At 38.5% G+C, this 15505-nt stretch overlaps 1 protein-coding gene and 1 long non-coding RNA gene across 15 annotated transcripts in view; one reads left to right on the forward strand and one right to left on the reverse strand.

The window, feature by feature from the left end:
* The window catches only part of Asb3 (ankyrin repeat and SOCS box-containing 3), a 101678-nt gene extending 90797 nt beyond the window's left edge, over positions 1 to 10881 (forward strand). For 5 of the 13 annotated variants that reach the window (XM_087583990.1, XM_087583993.1, XM_087583986.1 and 2 more), the window contains 3 exons: positions 2315 to 2445; positions 6796 to 7006; positions 10614 to 10881. In XM_087583990.1, the coding sequence (XP_087440116.1) occupies positions 2315 to 2445; positions 6796 to 7001 (337 nt within the window). In that variant the 3' untranslated portion in view covers positions 7002 to 7006; positions 10614 to 10881. 13 annotated transcript variants of the gene reach the window in all.
* Positions 9908 to 13785, reverse strand: LOC148001503 (uncharacterized). 2 transcript variants are annotated; one of them, XR_015637680.1, is made up of 2 exons: positions 12671 to 13785; positions 9908 to 12375 (listed from the first exon to the last, which is right to left on the reverse strand). It is a non-coding gene; the product is annotated as an uncharacterized LOC148001503 (long non-coding RNA). The 2 variants fall into 2 exon arrangements; XR_015637679.1 differs by having other exon boundaries at positions 10712 to 12375; positions 12668 to 13785.
* Positions 13786 to 15505: the final 1720 nt, after the last annotated feature.

Consider the following 15505-nt stretch of genomic DNA (forward strand, 5'->3'; position numbering starts at 1 on the left):
TTTGAAAGAGTTGGGGGCTGCAAACAGTGAAGAGGATGTTAAAGCATAAAGTTCTATAAGAAGTGTCTACATGCACGAGGTTAGGAAAGGTGTAACTTTCAGGGTATCTGAGGATATAACTTACTTAGTTCTGGTTGATTATCATGTCAGCCCTTTATTAGAGATTGTATGAATGTTGAGTCAGGATTCTAGGTGACAAGATTGTTTCAACATACTTTGCTTTGACTTCATGCACCCAAAAGAATGAAGTAGTTCTCTTACTTCTATCCTTTGTGAAATCTCAGAATTTGTGCCATCTTTTTGTGTTCCTACCTACTTCTAAATTAGGAAAACTTAAGGATGGAAAAAGGAATTAAATATCGATAGTTTTCCTTTGCTCTCCAAAACCTGTGAAAGAAAAATAATTAAAATTTGACTATTATCCTTTGTCCTCTACCCAACTAAGTCAGTGCCTGGTAGGGAGGGTGCAATATTGAACATAGCCCCAAAGGTTCATAAAATATACTACTATTCTTTTTTAGTTCAGATGGTTTTCTTACTCCATGTATAAGTAGTTGAGATTCCCCACCCCCCTTTGGTTAATACATCCTTGACACATACTCCATTTCTTATATTTGTTGAAATAGAAAAGTGTTAAGAAACAAATAAATGATCTAATTGTTTAGTTTAGCGTTCTTAATTGACAATGCTGGTTTATATACCTCTCTACTAAAAAGTCACTTTACATTCCGGGATATCTGTATCTATCCCTCCCTTTTCTCGATGTGCTTTCTGAGAAACCAACAACTAAACTGCCCTTTCTGTTTTCCTTTCTTCAGTTGTTTTCTTGGAATGCAGAAATTGACCATAAAAGGAATTTGTTTTGTACTAATTGAATGAGAAAAAGAAATTTTAAAAGGGTATAATTGTTCCTAAGAAGTTGAGGTTTTTATTATAGGTAGAAGAGAGCATCTGGGAGATTTCAGAGTGAACATGATCTTTTTACTGAACAGAAACATGTGAGGAGAGTGGGGGTGGAGGGAGGAAGAAATGGGAACAAGGGACCAAGATCCCAGGAGACCAAAAGACCAAGAGACTGGCAAAACAAAAATGGCTGAGTTATGTATGAAAGAGGAGCTAGGGAGAGGCCCAGCCCAGTCACTGGGCTGGAGAGTTCATCATAGGTGGTAGGATAGACCAACCAGGATGTCTCCTTAATGGGTACTTGAGAGGCTGATGGACAGCGCCTGCTCTGATATGTTAACTGTAGCCATTTGTCTAGGGTCGGAGACCTAACAGTTATATAGTAGTTCTGGATTTTTTTTTTTTTCTCAAACAATGTAAGGCTGCATAGCTGAACTTGGATGAGTAATTTGCTAGGATTTTAAGTTTTTGTAGTTGTGACTGTATTTCATGTGTATAATGATGTGAGATCTCCTGGAAAATACAATACTGAAGTTTTCATATTCTAGTAATATATTTACACACATTATAGCCTTTAAAAGTGTTTATCATATTTCATATATTATTTTTATAAAGTATGTAGAAAGAGTTAGGTTATGTATTATGTAAGAGAGCTAGAAGCTTAAAGAATTTAGACATTTATTTAGAAGTATATTAGAAATTGGGATTTACTTTAAACCATTTTTTTTAAATTTTCATTAGATTTCATTTCTAACATTTGGGGAAGCCTCTTTTAGGTGGATTGGTAGGGAATCCTGTGTTGTTTTGAAAAAAGAGAGGGAAGAAGATCTGTTAGTGTGGACCTCATATTTTTGTCCTTAAGGCTGAATGTTATGTTAGATCACTCTTTAGGGCTGAGTCTATAATGAGGAAGGTTCTTAAAACAGCTGCATAATATCTGGGAATACTAAGGAGATGGGGGCTGGGAGTGGTGGAGCCATCTCTCTCTTGTGCTCAGCTTAGGGATGAGTGGAGATATTTGAGCTTTATCCTTTCTGGATCACCCTGTGTCTATAGGGATAGACAGACTACATTTAGCAAGACAGCTCAGGTGAGAGGAGATAATGGCAAGTTCAGCCAAGACACTGGTGTTTTTTCCAATGGAAAAAGGAAGTCCCTGCTTTTCAGGAGTGTAGAAACTCCTCTTGGGGCCTCTTGGATTGCTGCACACAAAGTTATTCCTCTTCTAGGAGTCTAATGAAGTTGCCTTAGTTGTATGGATACTCTCTGTGGGTTTGCTCTGGTTTCCCTTTCATCATTAAGTTCTTGTAAAAATAAGAGCCTGGTATTTGCTTATATGGTTAGTACTAGAAGCAGATACACACACAAATATTTATTTTCTGGTTGCCTGTTAATATGTTGTTCATAACAGGGTTGATTCAGTCAGTGACGACATCCTTATCTTTACTTTGGAATTTTCTAATTGGAAGAGACTTCCTCCAGCTGTTGAAAAGATGCTCTCAGTTCGTGCAAACTCCTCTTTCGCTCTTCAGCAGCACATGGGTAAGAAAGCACAACTTTCAGCACACTGCTACTTTTTCTTCTCTTGATTCTCTACTTATGTTGAATTTTTGTAGATTTTTCAGAGAACATAGTAAATTAGGGATAATATGGATTTCCTCATATGTAGAAAGCATGGAGGAAAGGGTAGTAATTTCCTCTGAATTATATCCGTTCATAAGTTTAGCCTACAGATCTTACAGAGAACAGCAGTTGACTATTTTTACTCAGTGATAATCTTTTGCTTTTCTAAAGATACATAAGCAAAATACTTAGTTTGTATTCAAAAGTTTACTAAACTTAATATTTCTTTAGAGATTATTATAGATTTGTGTTCTATCTGTAAAGTTATCATCTCTGAAAGGAAATATTAACATATTTTATTTGTACCTGTCTCTACTAATAATGTATTAACCTGTTTGTATAACCTGTGAACTGAGTGAAAATTCTGTGAATTGATTATTTTGTTGTTGGTGGTCTTTCTCTGTAGTCCAGGCTGGCCTAAAACTCTTGGTACTCCTGCCTCTACTTCTTGTGTCCTGAGGTTACAAGTATATGTTTCCTCATATACTTGATTGACACTTATATGACTATTCTAAAACAGATTTTTTTTTCAAACTTTACACTTATTAAAATTTTATTAGCCAAAAAATTAAAGACTACTCAGTGGGATATTTTTAATTTAATTTAATTTTTTTATTCATTTTACATCCCACTCACTGCCCCCCTCCCCATACCCCTCCTCTTTGAGCAGGTGGGGGCCCCCTGGATATCAACCCCCAACCCTGGTACTCCAGGTCTGAAAGACTAGGTCCTTCCTCTCCCACTGAGGCCAGAAAAGGCAGCCCGGCTATAAGAACACATCCTACATACAGGCAACAGCTTTTGGGATAACCCCCATTCCAGTTGTTCAGACCCTACATGAAGTTTCAGCTGCACATCTGCTATATATGAGTGGGGAGGCCTAGGTCCAGTCCATGTATGTTCATGGGGTTCAGTCTCTGAGAGCCCCAAGGGTCCAGGTTAGTTGATTCTGTTGATCTTCCTGTGGAGTTTCTATCCCCTTCGGGGCCCTCAATCCTTCCTCCTAGTCTTCCATAAGAGACCCCAGGCTCCATCCACTGTTTAACTGTGTTTGGTGTCTGTTTCTGTCTGAGTCAGCGCTAGGTGGAGCCTCTCAAAGAACAATGTGTTCTTGTCTGCAAGCATAACAGTGTCATCAATCACTAGGGACTGTGCTTGTCCATGGGATGGGTCTCAAGTTGGCCATTCCTTCTGTCTCTGCTCCCTGCCCCATGCCTATATTCCTTGTAGACAGAATAGATTTTATTTTATGTAAGAAGTTCAGTTTAAATATAATATATCCAAAGTACTCCTACATATTTTCTCTGATTTATTTAATTTTGATTATATGTTATAAGATTACGTGATTTAAGTTGGGAAAATTTTTGTTTCATGTCTATTTTTATGTAAAGTGAAACTTCTTCAAAAACAGTTTGAATAGGTTTTTAACAAATCAACCTATACCTATATAGAAATGGCCTGTAATTTCTTGAAAAATTACATTTTAGTAAATTTTTTCAATCTAAAGTGCTCTTGAACTTAGGCATATACAGACTGTGAGGAAAGTTTCTGTTGAAGAAGTTTTCTGTTCAGAGTCTCCAGGTGTTCCAGTTTAGAATTTCTTTAATGATTATATGTAATTCTCATCAATAGTATTTGCAGATACTTTTCTGATTTTGTATTTGCATCATTAGAAAACAGATATTTATTCAAAGCAGATAGAAGTGAATTTGAAAACAAAAAATTAAAAAGGGCACATATGCCAAATGGGAAAATTATTGTATGTCTAGATTTTCAACCTGTGGGTCATGACCCCTTTGAGGTCACAAATTGGATATCCTGCATATCAGATATTTACTAGTAGCTTATGCTTCTCTGTCTTTTCTCTAGCTACAACCTCTTTTCATATATATATATACATATCTCCAGCTCTATATATCCAGTAGCCATTTGGATGTCACTATTTCATATTTTACATATGGATGTATCCACAATTGAACATGCGATTTTTCTTACAAAGCCTTGAGTTCTTTCCGTTTTCTAGTTCTATAGGTCTGAGAGCTTTGAGGAATATTATTTTCCAAGAGAATGACTTAGAGCCATTGAACTGTTTGCTATTTATCTTATTCACAGTAGTGATGTCTCAGTGGTATGTGTAAGTTTTTTTTTTTAAAGGCCTATGCCGCCACACTTGGCTCTTTTTTATTTAAACTTATTTATTTATTTTTATTTTATGTGCTTTTGTGTTTCTGTGTGAGGGTGTCAGACCATGGAGTTATAGACAACTGTGGGCTGCCATGTGGGCGTGTGTAGATTTTGCCCCCTGTTTGCAAACAGGTTTTGAGTATTATCTAGGTGGTAATATATTCGATTCCCAGGCCAGTTACACTGGTTTATACCTGTCATCTCTGCATTCAGATAGCTGAGAGAAGAAAATCACAAGGTCACGGCTAACTTAAATCTTAAAGAGAGTCTAGCCTGTGGCTACATAGCGAGACAGTTTTAAAATCAACAAATAAGATAATACTTATATAAGAGTTCTTATTTTACTTTATAATGAGGTAAGAACAACCATTGTTAATTTTATGCATTAATAAGAAATATATGCTGGGATGTGGTGGCGTATGCCTTTAATCCCAGCACTTGGGATGCAGAGGCAGGTAGATTTCTGAGTTTGAGGCCAGCATGGTCTACAGAGCAAGTTTGAAGATAGCCAGAGCTACACAGAGAAACCCTGTCTCCAAAAAAGAGAGGGGGAGGGGAGAGGGGGAGGGGAGAGGGGGAGGGAGGAGGAGGAAGGGGAGGAGGGGGGAGAAGGAGGAAGAAGAAAGAAGAAAAAGAAAGAAAGGAGATCAAATTTCAGTTAAACCTGAAATAGCTCCAGCAAAAATACATTATGAATGCCTGTCATACCTTGCCTATCAGAGTAGCTAAGGCATTAAGGTTTGGTTTTTATATGGAAAACCCTGTCTCAACAATGGAGAGAAGGGGAAGAGGAGCTCGTATCAGTGACAGTTCAGTTAGCTGCCATGTTTACAATCCTAGCTTGAACTGTCAGTACTACAAAACCTACAAAACACAAAAATAGCTGAGTTCCTAAACATGATCATAAACTGTGTGTTTGTCTTAATAAAAATACTGTATTCCAGTCTCTCAAATCTTTTGGAGGGTAATAGGTAATAATTGTCAATCCTCTGCATCATATAGTTTTTTTCCTGTTTTTCTAGAAGATTGTCATGTAATATATTTTGATCATGTTTTTCTTCTTGAATTCTTTCCTCTACTTCCTCAACTTCAGATTCATTCTTTCTCCTTCTCCCTAACCTCTTCCTTTCTCTTCAAAACCTCAAAAGATGAAAATCAAAACAACCAACAACACAGAAATTAACACCAACACTATTGCACCAATATATCCTACAGGCAGACACATTTTAATTAAAATCTTTTTTTTTTTTTGTCAAGTATGATGCCTGTAGTCAAAGGCAGGAGGAGCATCTCTGCTTAGGATAACCTGGACAAGGATAGCTTGGACTAGTGTGTACAGGCAACATGGACTACAATTTCCCTTTTCGTTTCTAGTATTATTGGGTATTTTTTAATCTGAGAGATAACTGTATCTTTTTTTTGGAGCCAGAACTTTCAAAGAGATATATTCCTCTAACAGAAGGTATGACACCAAAATTTTGCTAAGTATCTGTTAAGTCTATGACTCATCAGAGATGTGACTATGGTTTTTATTTTATGCAAAGTTTTGTCCCAGTCACTTGTCTCTTAAATATTGTTTGAGCTAATTCCAACAACTGAGAGCTATTTATACCTTTAAAATTTTCTAACTTCAATAACTTTTTAAAATAATCTGAGGCCCACTGGGTGGCAAAGAAAAATTTTTAACAGCTGTATTTAGTTTTTCTAAAAACAACTTAGTGAATTTTTTTTTTTAAAGTCTCCTTGGTCAGTGTTGGACAGAAGGGAAAATCCATTCTTTTTTTTTTTTCTTTTCTTTTTTTTTTTTCTTTCTTTTTTTTTTCGGTGCTGGGGACTGAACCCAGGGCCTTGCGCTTGCTAGGCAAGTGCTCTACCGCTGAGCTAAATCCCCAACCCTGGGAAAATCCATTCTAAATAGCTTTGTCTTTATAGTGCTGGGTCAAAGGTGCTTACTGCCACTGTGGCTTTTCCATGGTTTCTGAAGTTCAAACTGAGGCTGTCATGCTTTCACAGCAAGAGATCTTACATACCCAACCATTTATTCAGTCCACTGTTAGTCAAAATTATGTTTGTTTCTTTCTCCAGCCTCTGTTCCAAGTCTAACCCACCTTTGTCGTTTGGAAATTCGCTCCAGTCTAAAAGCAGAGCACCTTCATTCTGACATTTTCATCCATCAGTTGCCACTTCCCAGAAGTCTGCAGAGCTATTTGCTCTATGAAGAGGTTTTGAGAATGAATGGGATTCTAGAACCAGCAACTAATCATGATGGAGAAATCAGGGAGGCCACCTGACACAGGTCTTTTAATTCTTTTTAGTCACAAAAGATGGCGTGTGTGATTGTTTGGATTTGGGGATAATAGGAAATATAAATGTTTACAGCTTGGTTTCCCAGTTCTTCTCTTTCCCAATATTGTGAACCTTATTCATCTTGCCTTACTCAGTTTATTTTCAGTGCACTTTGTTGAACTGTGGTGCTGAATGTGATATCTTTCTACTTAGTGTTCATGTTCACCTTTGCTAGAAGCTAAGGATAGAATCCATAAACTTCCCAGGAAGAACTTATAGCCTCTGTTCTTTTGAATGATGTACCATTGTTATTATTTTATTTAGGGATGAATATCTTCAATGTTTATAAAGAAGAATTTTCCTCCATGTTATAATCTGTTCTCATTTCTTAGTTCAAGCAGTTTTATGAGGTGTTGATACTCTTGCATTTTCACATGTAAATTCAGGGGTGACTTTTTTTTAAAGAACATAAAAAATCGGGGCTGGGGATTTAGCTCAGTGGTAGAGGGCTTACCTAGGAAGCCCAAAGCCCTGGGTTTGGTCCCCAGCTAAAAAAAAAAAAAAAAACACAAAAACAAAAAAACAAAACAAAACAAAAAAAACAACAACAAAAAAAAAAAACTCTACAATTTTGGGGGCTGGGGATTTAGCTCAGTGGTAGAGGGCTTACCTAGGAAGCGCAAGGCCCTGGGTTCGGTCCCCAGCTCCGAAAAAAAAAAAAAAAATCAGTCATATTATTATCTTCTGCCCTCCCGCCCCCGCCCCCCCCCCCCCCGCCAAGGTTTGTTCTTTATACTTTTTTGGCAAAAGATAAGCCATTTTTAGTGTGCAAAGACAAGAACACATCTAAATTCAAAGGCATGAACAATTTTATGTCATCTTTAGAAGTATTTTACTGCACTTAGAATATTAATAAAGAAACTTGAAAGGGACATTCATACAACACTATCTATAGAGAAAGAATGGCGCACATTTCAGTAATTTAATACTAAATGTAATAGCCAGGTTTCATTTAGCTCCAGAGTAAGAGGGCAGCTTTGTTCCTATTGATCACCAATAGTCAATTATATCACATTAATATAATGTTTTTCTTTCTTAATATCTGGATGTATTTTCAGATCATGAATGAAATAAGGACCTCAGAATACTGCCTTGTGAATTTTTACAACTGTTTTATCTAAACCTCAAGTCAAGAAAAATCAAACATGATCAAATCTGTTATCTAGGGGATTAGAAACTAGCCTTAAGAAGAAGGTACTAGGGTGTGGCTGTCATGACAGGCAGCGCAGGAGGCAAGCTTTCACGTTTACCAGCAACCTGTGATTGGGTAGATCAGCTGGGCCCCTCTCTGGTATAGGCCATTGAAAGAAGCACAATGAAGATGGACTTCATGATAACTGATTGGGAAGAAAAACTCATCTTTGCATTCAAGTCTAGTTTGGTGAGGATATAAAGTTAGGTATTGAAAATGAGGCAGAAATTCTGATTGTTCAGTTAATAAATATATTCCAAAATTTAATTTTTTTAAAATAGTGTGTCTTTTATTTTTCAAACTCTGTATCAGGTTTTGTTTTTGCTTATGACCAAGTGTATGTAGAATGCTTTAAAAGAGTATATCTTTTACTGTATTTTGTTCGTGTCCAAATGTATTACAAAACCCTGATTTCCCATAAGTTATCATTGTGGTCTTATTTTTTAAGTCCTGAAAGTCAATATAGATAGCCCCTAGCTGATAAATTTTTGACTTTACAGTAGTGAAAAGGTGGCAGGCAACTCATAGAAGCTGCACTTTGAAGCTTGATTTTCTCCTAGGCTAGCAATAACAGTATTCTCTTGGATTTTGATGGTGCTGAGCAGTGATAGTGTTGTGACTCCTGGCCAGCCATGTGGACAGGAGGGTGACTGTAGAGGGCATGAGTGCTCACAGATAAGTAATGGAGAAACCAAGGAAGTTAAACACATAGGCTTATCTCTTCAGTTGATGGGTGTGTACACCTGTTTTTCCAGGCATGTGTCATTGTGTCAGGAGTTCCATGTGGGTAAAGCTGAGACCAGGAGGTCCATTACTTAGGTCCTTGTGTGACTCGAGGCAGTTATTTGAAAACTCCTGCATTCTAAGAGCCAGTGGGGACCTCAGGCATCTCAGAATCACATTCCCTTGGGGTAGTGTTTCTTAGTTAAATATGGACACATTTGACAACTTGAACATACCGTTATAGTAGTTTTACAATCGTGCCATTCCCATTTTCCTTGCCTTTAAAAAAATTTTTCTAAACAAACAAGCAAACCAACAACCGCAAGGAAAACTTAGTAACTCTGACTTTACAGGGGGTTTTTTGTTTGTTTTCTCTTTTTCTCTCACCTTCATGGCCCAAATGCTGGGTTTTTGGTTTTGTTTTAAATCTATTTATCATTGTTACTGCTTTATTAAGTGACAAGTGCTCATTGGTGCATAATGCCTTGCAGCAAATAAACAATTATTTTGTCCAATAAAATCCTGCCATTTTAATTATATGGAACTGATTGTGCATGCTTTTTTTCTGTGTCATATGGTACAGCCTCTACTGTATTAACATCAGTAGTTCACAATGAGGTCAGCATATGTTATATTTTTTTAATGAAGAATTACTTTGAATAAGTTGGATGTAGATTTTAAGTGATCTTGTGGAGTTGCTTTGATGAATAAAATGTTAATTGAAAGACATTTATTAATCTTTTAAGAAATTCTCATAGAGGGGTTGGAGAGATGGCTCTTCAGTTAAGAGCACTGACTGCTCTTCCAGAGGACCTGAGTTCAATTCCCAGCAACCACATGGTGGCTCACAACCATCTGTAATGGGATCTGATGCCCTCTTCTGGTGTGTCTCAAGACAGTGACAGTGTACTTATATAAATAAAATAAATCTTTAAAAAAAAAAAAGAAATTCTCATAGAAATAAAGGAAATGACATTTAAGTGTTTGATTTGAAAAGAAAATACAGGATTTTAAAAAAAATTAAAGGTAGAGGCAGGAGGATTACAAATTCAAGGCTATCCTCAGGTACATAGGCACTTAGAGGCCAACCTAGGATATGGATGAGTCCTCAAAAATATTGTGTGCCTGTGTGTGTGTGTGTGTGTGTGTGTGTGTGTGTGTGTGTGTATGTATGTGTCTGTTTGCGTGTAAGAGAGAATCTTTACACATACATACATACATACATACATACATACATACATACATACACTGACCCCCCTAGACAAAAGAAAGGAAGGAAGATATAACTCATCCTCCTCCCTTCTAGGTCCATTAGTTTGTCTTTGAGTTTTTTTTTATGGTTCTAATCTATGCAGGTTAAGGGACTTAAAAATACATATAGTCAAAATTAACCGATTTCACAATGTTTCCCGGACTATTCTTTGTTTTCTTTATTGTCTACAAAAAGGGGAGGTACTAGAGTCTGTGGTGGAGTGATATAAACGTTGGGGGCTTGGTGCATTTGGACTCTGAGAGGACTCTGTTACACTCAATTCTCTCCTTCCATCCAGGGGTGAGTCTTTATCACCCCTTGTGGAATGTGAGCTTGCCTTGTTGGGCCCAACTTAACATACATTTTCTTTGTCTTTTTTCCTGCTTGTAGCTTGCTAGACATAGTTTCCCTTTCTATTCATGAAGGGTTACCAAACTGCTCTGGGGAGTCTGAAGAGAGGCCAGAATCAAAGTCTTTTTCATACAGCATTGGGACTACACAACAGCCCGTCTGGGCTGAATACCTTCCTTCTCAAGGCACAGATCATCACAGCAGAGGAAGAGTGCCCTTCATCTTCACCCACAGGTGGTACTCTAAATATGGGACAGCCCATTTTCCCTCTTCCACTATATACTCAATAAAATAACAAGTAAATTAATGGAGTTTCTAGTTATTTATTTGTTTGAGCTGGTTAAATTCTCCCTGAAGATCTCAATTCACCCCCCGAATCCCACCCCATTCTTCGTGTGTGTTCGTGTGTGTTCGTGTGTGTGTGTGTGTTCGTGTGTGTTCGTGTGTGTGTGTGTGTGTGTGTGTGTGTGTGTGTGTGTGTGTGTGAATGTCTAAGTCTATCTGTGAACTATTTGAGCATGCTTGGTGCTCACAGAGATCACAAGAGTGGTGTCAGTAGTCCTCGGACAGAAAAAGCAGCCAGTGCTCTGAACTGCTGAACCCTGTCTCCCAGTGACAAGTTTTCTGCATGAAACCAGTCATGATTTCAATTTGAATGTTTTAAAACTCACTATCCTTTGATGTCCTTGCGTTGTGACTTGCCCACCCTCCACATTGCTCCAATTTAGGGTAGCCATGCCTGGTGGCAACTAACAAATGAATACACTCATGCCTAGGTCTTTGGAAATGGTAATGAAATTGATAACACACCCTAAAAGAAAAGGGATGTCACTTACTCTCACCCAGCCTCCTGTCAGCTCAGCAAGTTCAAGACCAAATTTGGACAATATCTACAAGATTTCACATTCTTAGTGTTGAACGTTTAGGTAAATAAAGCTTGCACAGAAATTAAGCACCTAAAATCCTAGGCATTACTCTCCTGTTCTTTTAATTTCTTTTTACACCAACCAATGATTTGATTTTAAGTAAGTACACACACCCTGTAGAACCATTGAATTTGTATGTCTTACCTACAGAGTTTACCTGAGGCTTAAAGGACTGGAACACCCTGAACACAGCTCTATGTATTGGAAAGTTTACCTAATAAGGATGATGGCTTCACATAGCCAAATGTCCCCACATTATTTTTAACTTCAGCAGTTCATCTATGGCAGAATGGCATACTGCTTAGCTAGTTGGGGTGGTTGAATATGCAGAAAAGGAACACTTGTTAGTAAACTTTTACTGTTGTATTTTTCTGGGAGGGGGGGCTTTTAAAAATATGATAGAAATTATATTTCTACACTACATTTTGATTATACTTTCCCATCCCCAAACTTTTCCTAGATCTTCCCCACCAACTCAAATCTACCCTGTGCCCACCCTTAGGTTTGGTTGTATATGAAGTTGAGACTCCAGTGGGGGGAAAAATGCTCTGTTCTCCTATGGTTATCAATTGGAGCTGACTTCTGTGCTTGGTATTTCAGACTTGTCTCCTTTATCCCCTCTTAGAGTTGTGTTTAGACCAGTGTCAGTCCTTGGGTTTTGAAAAAAATTAAAGCAGGCAACTATTGCCTGCACATATCAAAACTGTTGGCTACTATTTGAAGATAGTGCTCTGTAAAACTTAATACAGCAAAGTTGAATACAAAGTACACAAAGGGGAGACTATAACAAAATAGGATTTCTTATGTACATAAAAAATTTTTTTCTTTTCATTTCTTTTTTCTTAAGAAATTCAGGTTGTCTCAATGGTATATATCTTTAATCCCAGCACTACTTATTAAATAAATTTTTCCGGGGTTGGGGATTTAGCTCAGTGGTAGAGCACTTGCCTAGCAAGTGCGAGGCCCTGGGTTCGGTCCCCAGCTCCAAAAAATAAATAAATAAATAAATAAATAAATAAATAAATAAATAAATAAGAAATAAAATTTTCCTCTCATTTATAGAACAACTGTAATTGAAGGACAATATTAAAAAAATTTTTTTTGGTTCATTTTTTCGGAGCTGGGGACCGAACCCAGGGCCTTGCGCTTCCTAGGTAAGCGCTCTACCACTGAGCTAAATCCCCAGCCCCGGACAATATTAAAATTAAGGATAATCCTTTCCTTCATTCTTTTTTCTTTCTTCTGTTTTTCTTTCTTTCCTCATTCCTTCCTGGGATCACTCTACAAAATGGACTGTTATGTGAGGTACACTTAAGTGACTTCTACCTTATGCTAGAGAAAAATATGAAGAGCATCCACCCCACCCCCCAACCAATAGCAGTGTACACAATAAAACAGGTATTAGTTTCTCTGCCTTAGGGCCTCTGTGAGTTCATGATAATTTTTCTGTCTATAAATACACACACATGCATATGCACACATTTTCATAAAATATATTTCAAAACAGGTGCTTATTCTGAATCTCATTTTATGTCAAGGGCCAGAAGTGTTTCCTTTCCACTCTCAACATGTAAATTGGATTATATCCCTGTCATCTAGAAGATAGGAAGCACAGAGAACAACAACAAAAAGACAAGGCAAAGAACTTTAGAGAGTGATCGATTGATCACTTTGGTTCATTTCTTTCCTCTGTCACCATGACCTGTAATCCAAACAAAAGAGAACATTAAGAAAACATAAAACAAACCACCTCAGAGTCCTTGTGTTGCTTCCAAGTCCAAGTTGTAAAAGACAGATGCAATGATAATCAGAGTCCTCAGTGGAAGTGGGTATGAAAGACCCACCCCATGAGTCTTAACTCAGAGTTGCAACAGGCTTGAACGAGCCCAGGCACGCCCATATACCTAGGGCCGAGTCACCGAGAAAACTAACAGACCATAAAAGGAAAGGAATGCAGAACAGACCAGGAGTACCACTCACAGGCCACCTGGCAGGAAGAGATAAGCCCCCAGCCCCCGACATCCAGGATGCCCCAAACCTGCCAATGTGTGTAGCTATACCTTATTACCTCATCATGTGAAATAGCCAATCATATGTGAACATGTCTATGTGCCTCGTTTGAATCCACCAATCCCCGTAACTGTGCATCTGCTTCTGTACGCCCGCTTCTGCTTCCCCAATCCCTATAAAAGCCCCATGCTGGAGCTGCTGGGCGCGCAAGTCCTCCGAAGAGACTGTGTGCCCGCAGGTACCTGTGTTTTCCAATAAACCCTCTTGCTGATTGCATCCGAGTGGGCTCGGCTCGGTCATTGGGCGCTTGGGACTCCTCCTGAGGGAAAGGTCCTCTCTGGGGGTCTTTCAGGTATTATTATATAAAGGTTGCATAGTAGCCAAGATGGTGGCCAACCACACAGTTACTGGAAAAAATATTGAATAATAACCTATAATTCTCCCTCTCCTCCATCCTTTCTCAGACATGAATAAAATTTTAAATTAAACTTAATGTACAATGAACAGAAGCCAGGTGTGCTGTTTACCATCTTTAATATCCATCACTCAGGAGGCTGAGGCTGGTACAATTTTGTGAGCTGGAGAGAGGCTTAACCTAAGGTACTGATCTTGTAAGATTCAAACTAAGGACAAAGGCTGCCTTAGGGAAACTCCAGGTGGCTGGGACTTCAACACACTGTCCAAAGAATTTAGGATAACTCCCTCTTCTAGGAAATGAGCTAACCACCCTTAGCAGTTCCCTTCCCCCCCCCCCCCCCCCCCCGTCCGAGTGAGTGAGCTAACCTCATGCCAAAGATATTTTCCCACCAAGGGCCTCCAATGAATTCAAAGGACAATAGGCAGCCACCAATGAATTTAAAAGGTAATAAGCCCCAATGAGAAATAACCAACTCATGCTGTAACCTAAAGCCGATACCCTGAAAAAGTATAAAAAGTGTGTGCTTTTGTTCTTCTGGGTCACCTCTGTCCCGTTTACAGGGCCACTCAGCGCACTGGATCATCAAAGCTCTTGCTTGATTGCATCACTCTCCGTATCGGTGTTTTTGTGAGTGGGACCTCCTAGAAATAGGGCTGATCAGGTCCTACAATCTCCACAGCTTCATTCAGAGACCTTTGACTCAAAGTTATAAAAAGAAATATCAAGAAATAGATATAAATTAACTTGGAATAAAGCTAAATAAATAAATAAATAACAAGGGAAGGCAACACTGGGGTGGCATGGCTTATAGAGGAGGGGGAAACACTGGCTTGCCATTCCCTCCTTAGTTAAACAAAGGAGAGAGAGAGAGAGAGAGAGAGAGAGAGAGAGAGAGAGAGAGAAAGAGAGAGAATATGAATGAGAATGGTGATGATAATCATAGCTCTTGGTGGGACTGAATTTGCCTACTCTGTATTCATAGGCTCATGCTGCCATGATCTGCATGCATAGCCAGCTTTCTTCCTTTTTCCTTTTCAATGGTTATCAGATGCAGTGAGCTAAAAAATGGGGAACTTCATGAATCTTCTCAACTGAGAACTGGCCTCTTCAAGAAAAGCAAAGAGGTAAGGGTCTAGTGTTTGGTAAGGAGGAGTTGTAATGTCCCAAGTGACAGGAGAACATACATTCGGTCTGTTCTTGCTGACCATTTATTCCTGACTAGGACCATCAATCTGACCTCCACATGCAGGCAAGAGATCCCGAACTGAGGGTGAGAGCCCAGAAGAATTGGTCAATGAGCTTAGAATCTATGAGACAGTACACAATTATTATAGGGAGGGCTCTGATTTCCTTTGCTCACCACCCATCATCAATTTGGGTTCTTGTGCTTTTGAGACAGGGGGATCAATCATCTGGAATTTAATGAGAGAAAGAGCAAACAAGGTAGTAAGAATTCAAAGCATATACAAAGCAAGTGGGCAGTCAGATATGGATATTGAGATAGAACACCATGTCTCCTGTTCCTGCTGTCCCTTTCCTGTTGTGCTTCCCTCAATGTGGGAACATACAACCTGAAA

The sequence above is a fragment of the Rattus norvegicus genome, chromosome 14 (genome assembly GCF_021556685.1).
Source record: "Rattus norvegicus strain SHRSP/BbbUtx chromosome 14, alternate assembly SHRSP_T2T, whole genome shotgun sequence".
Classification (NCBI taxonomy): domain Eukaryota; kingdom Metazoa; phylum Chordata; class Mammalia; order Rodentia; family Muridae; genus Rattus; species Rattus norvegicus.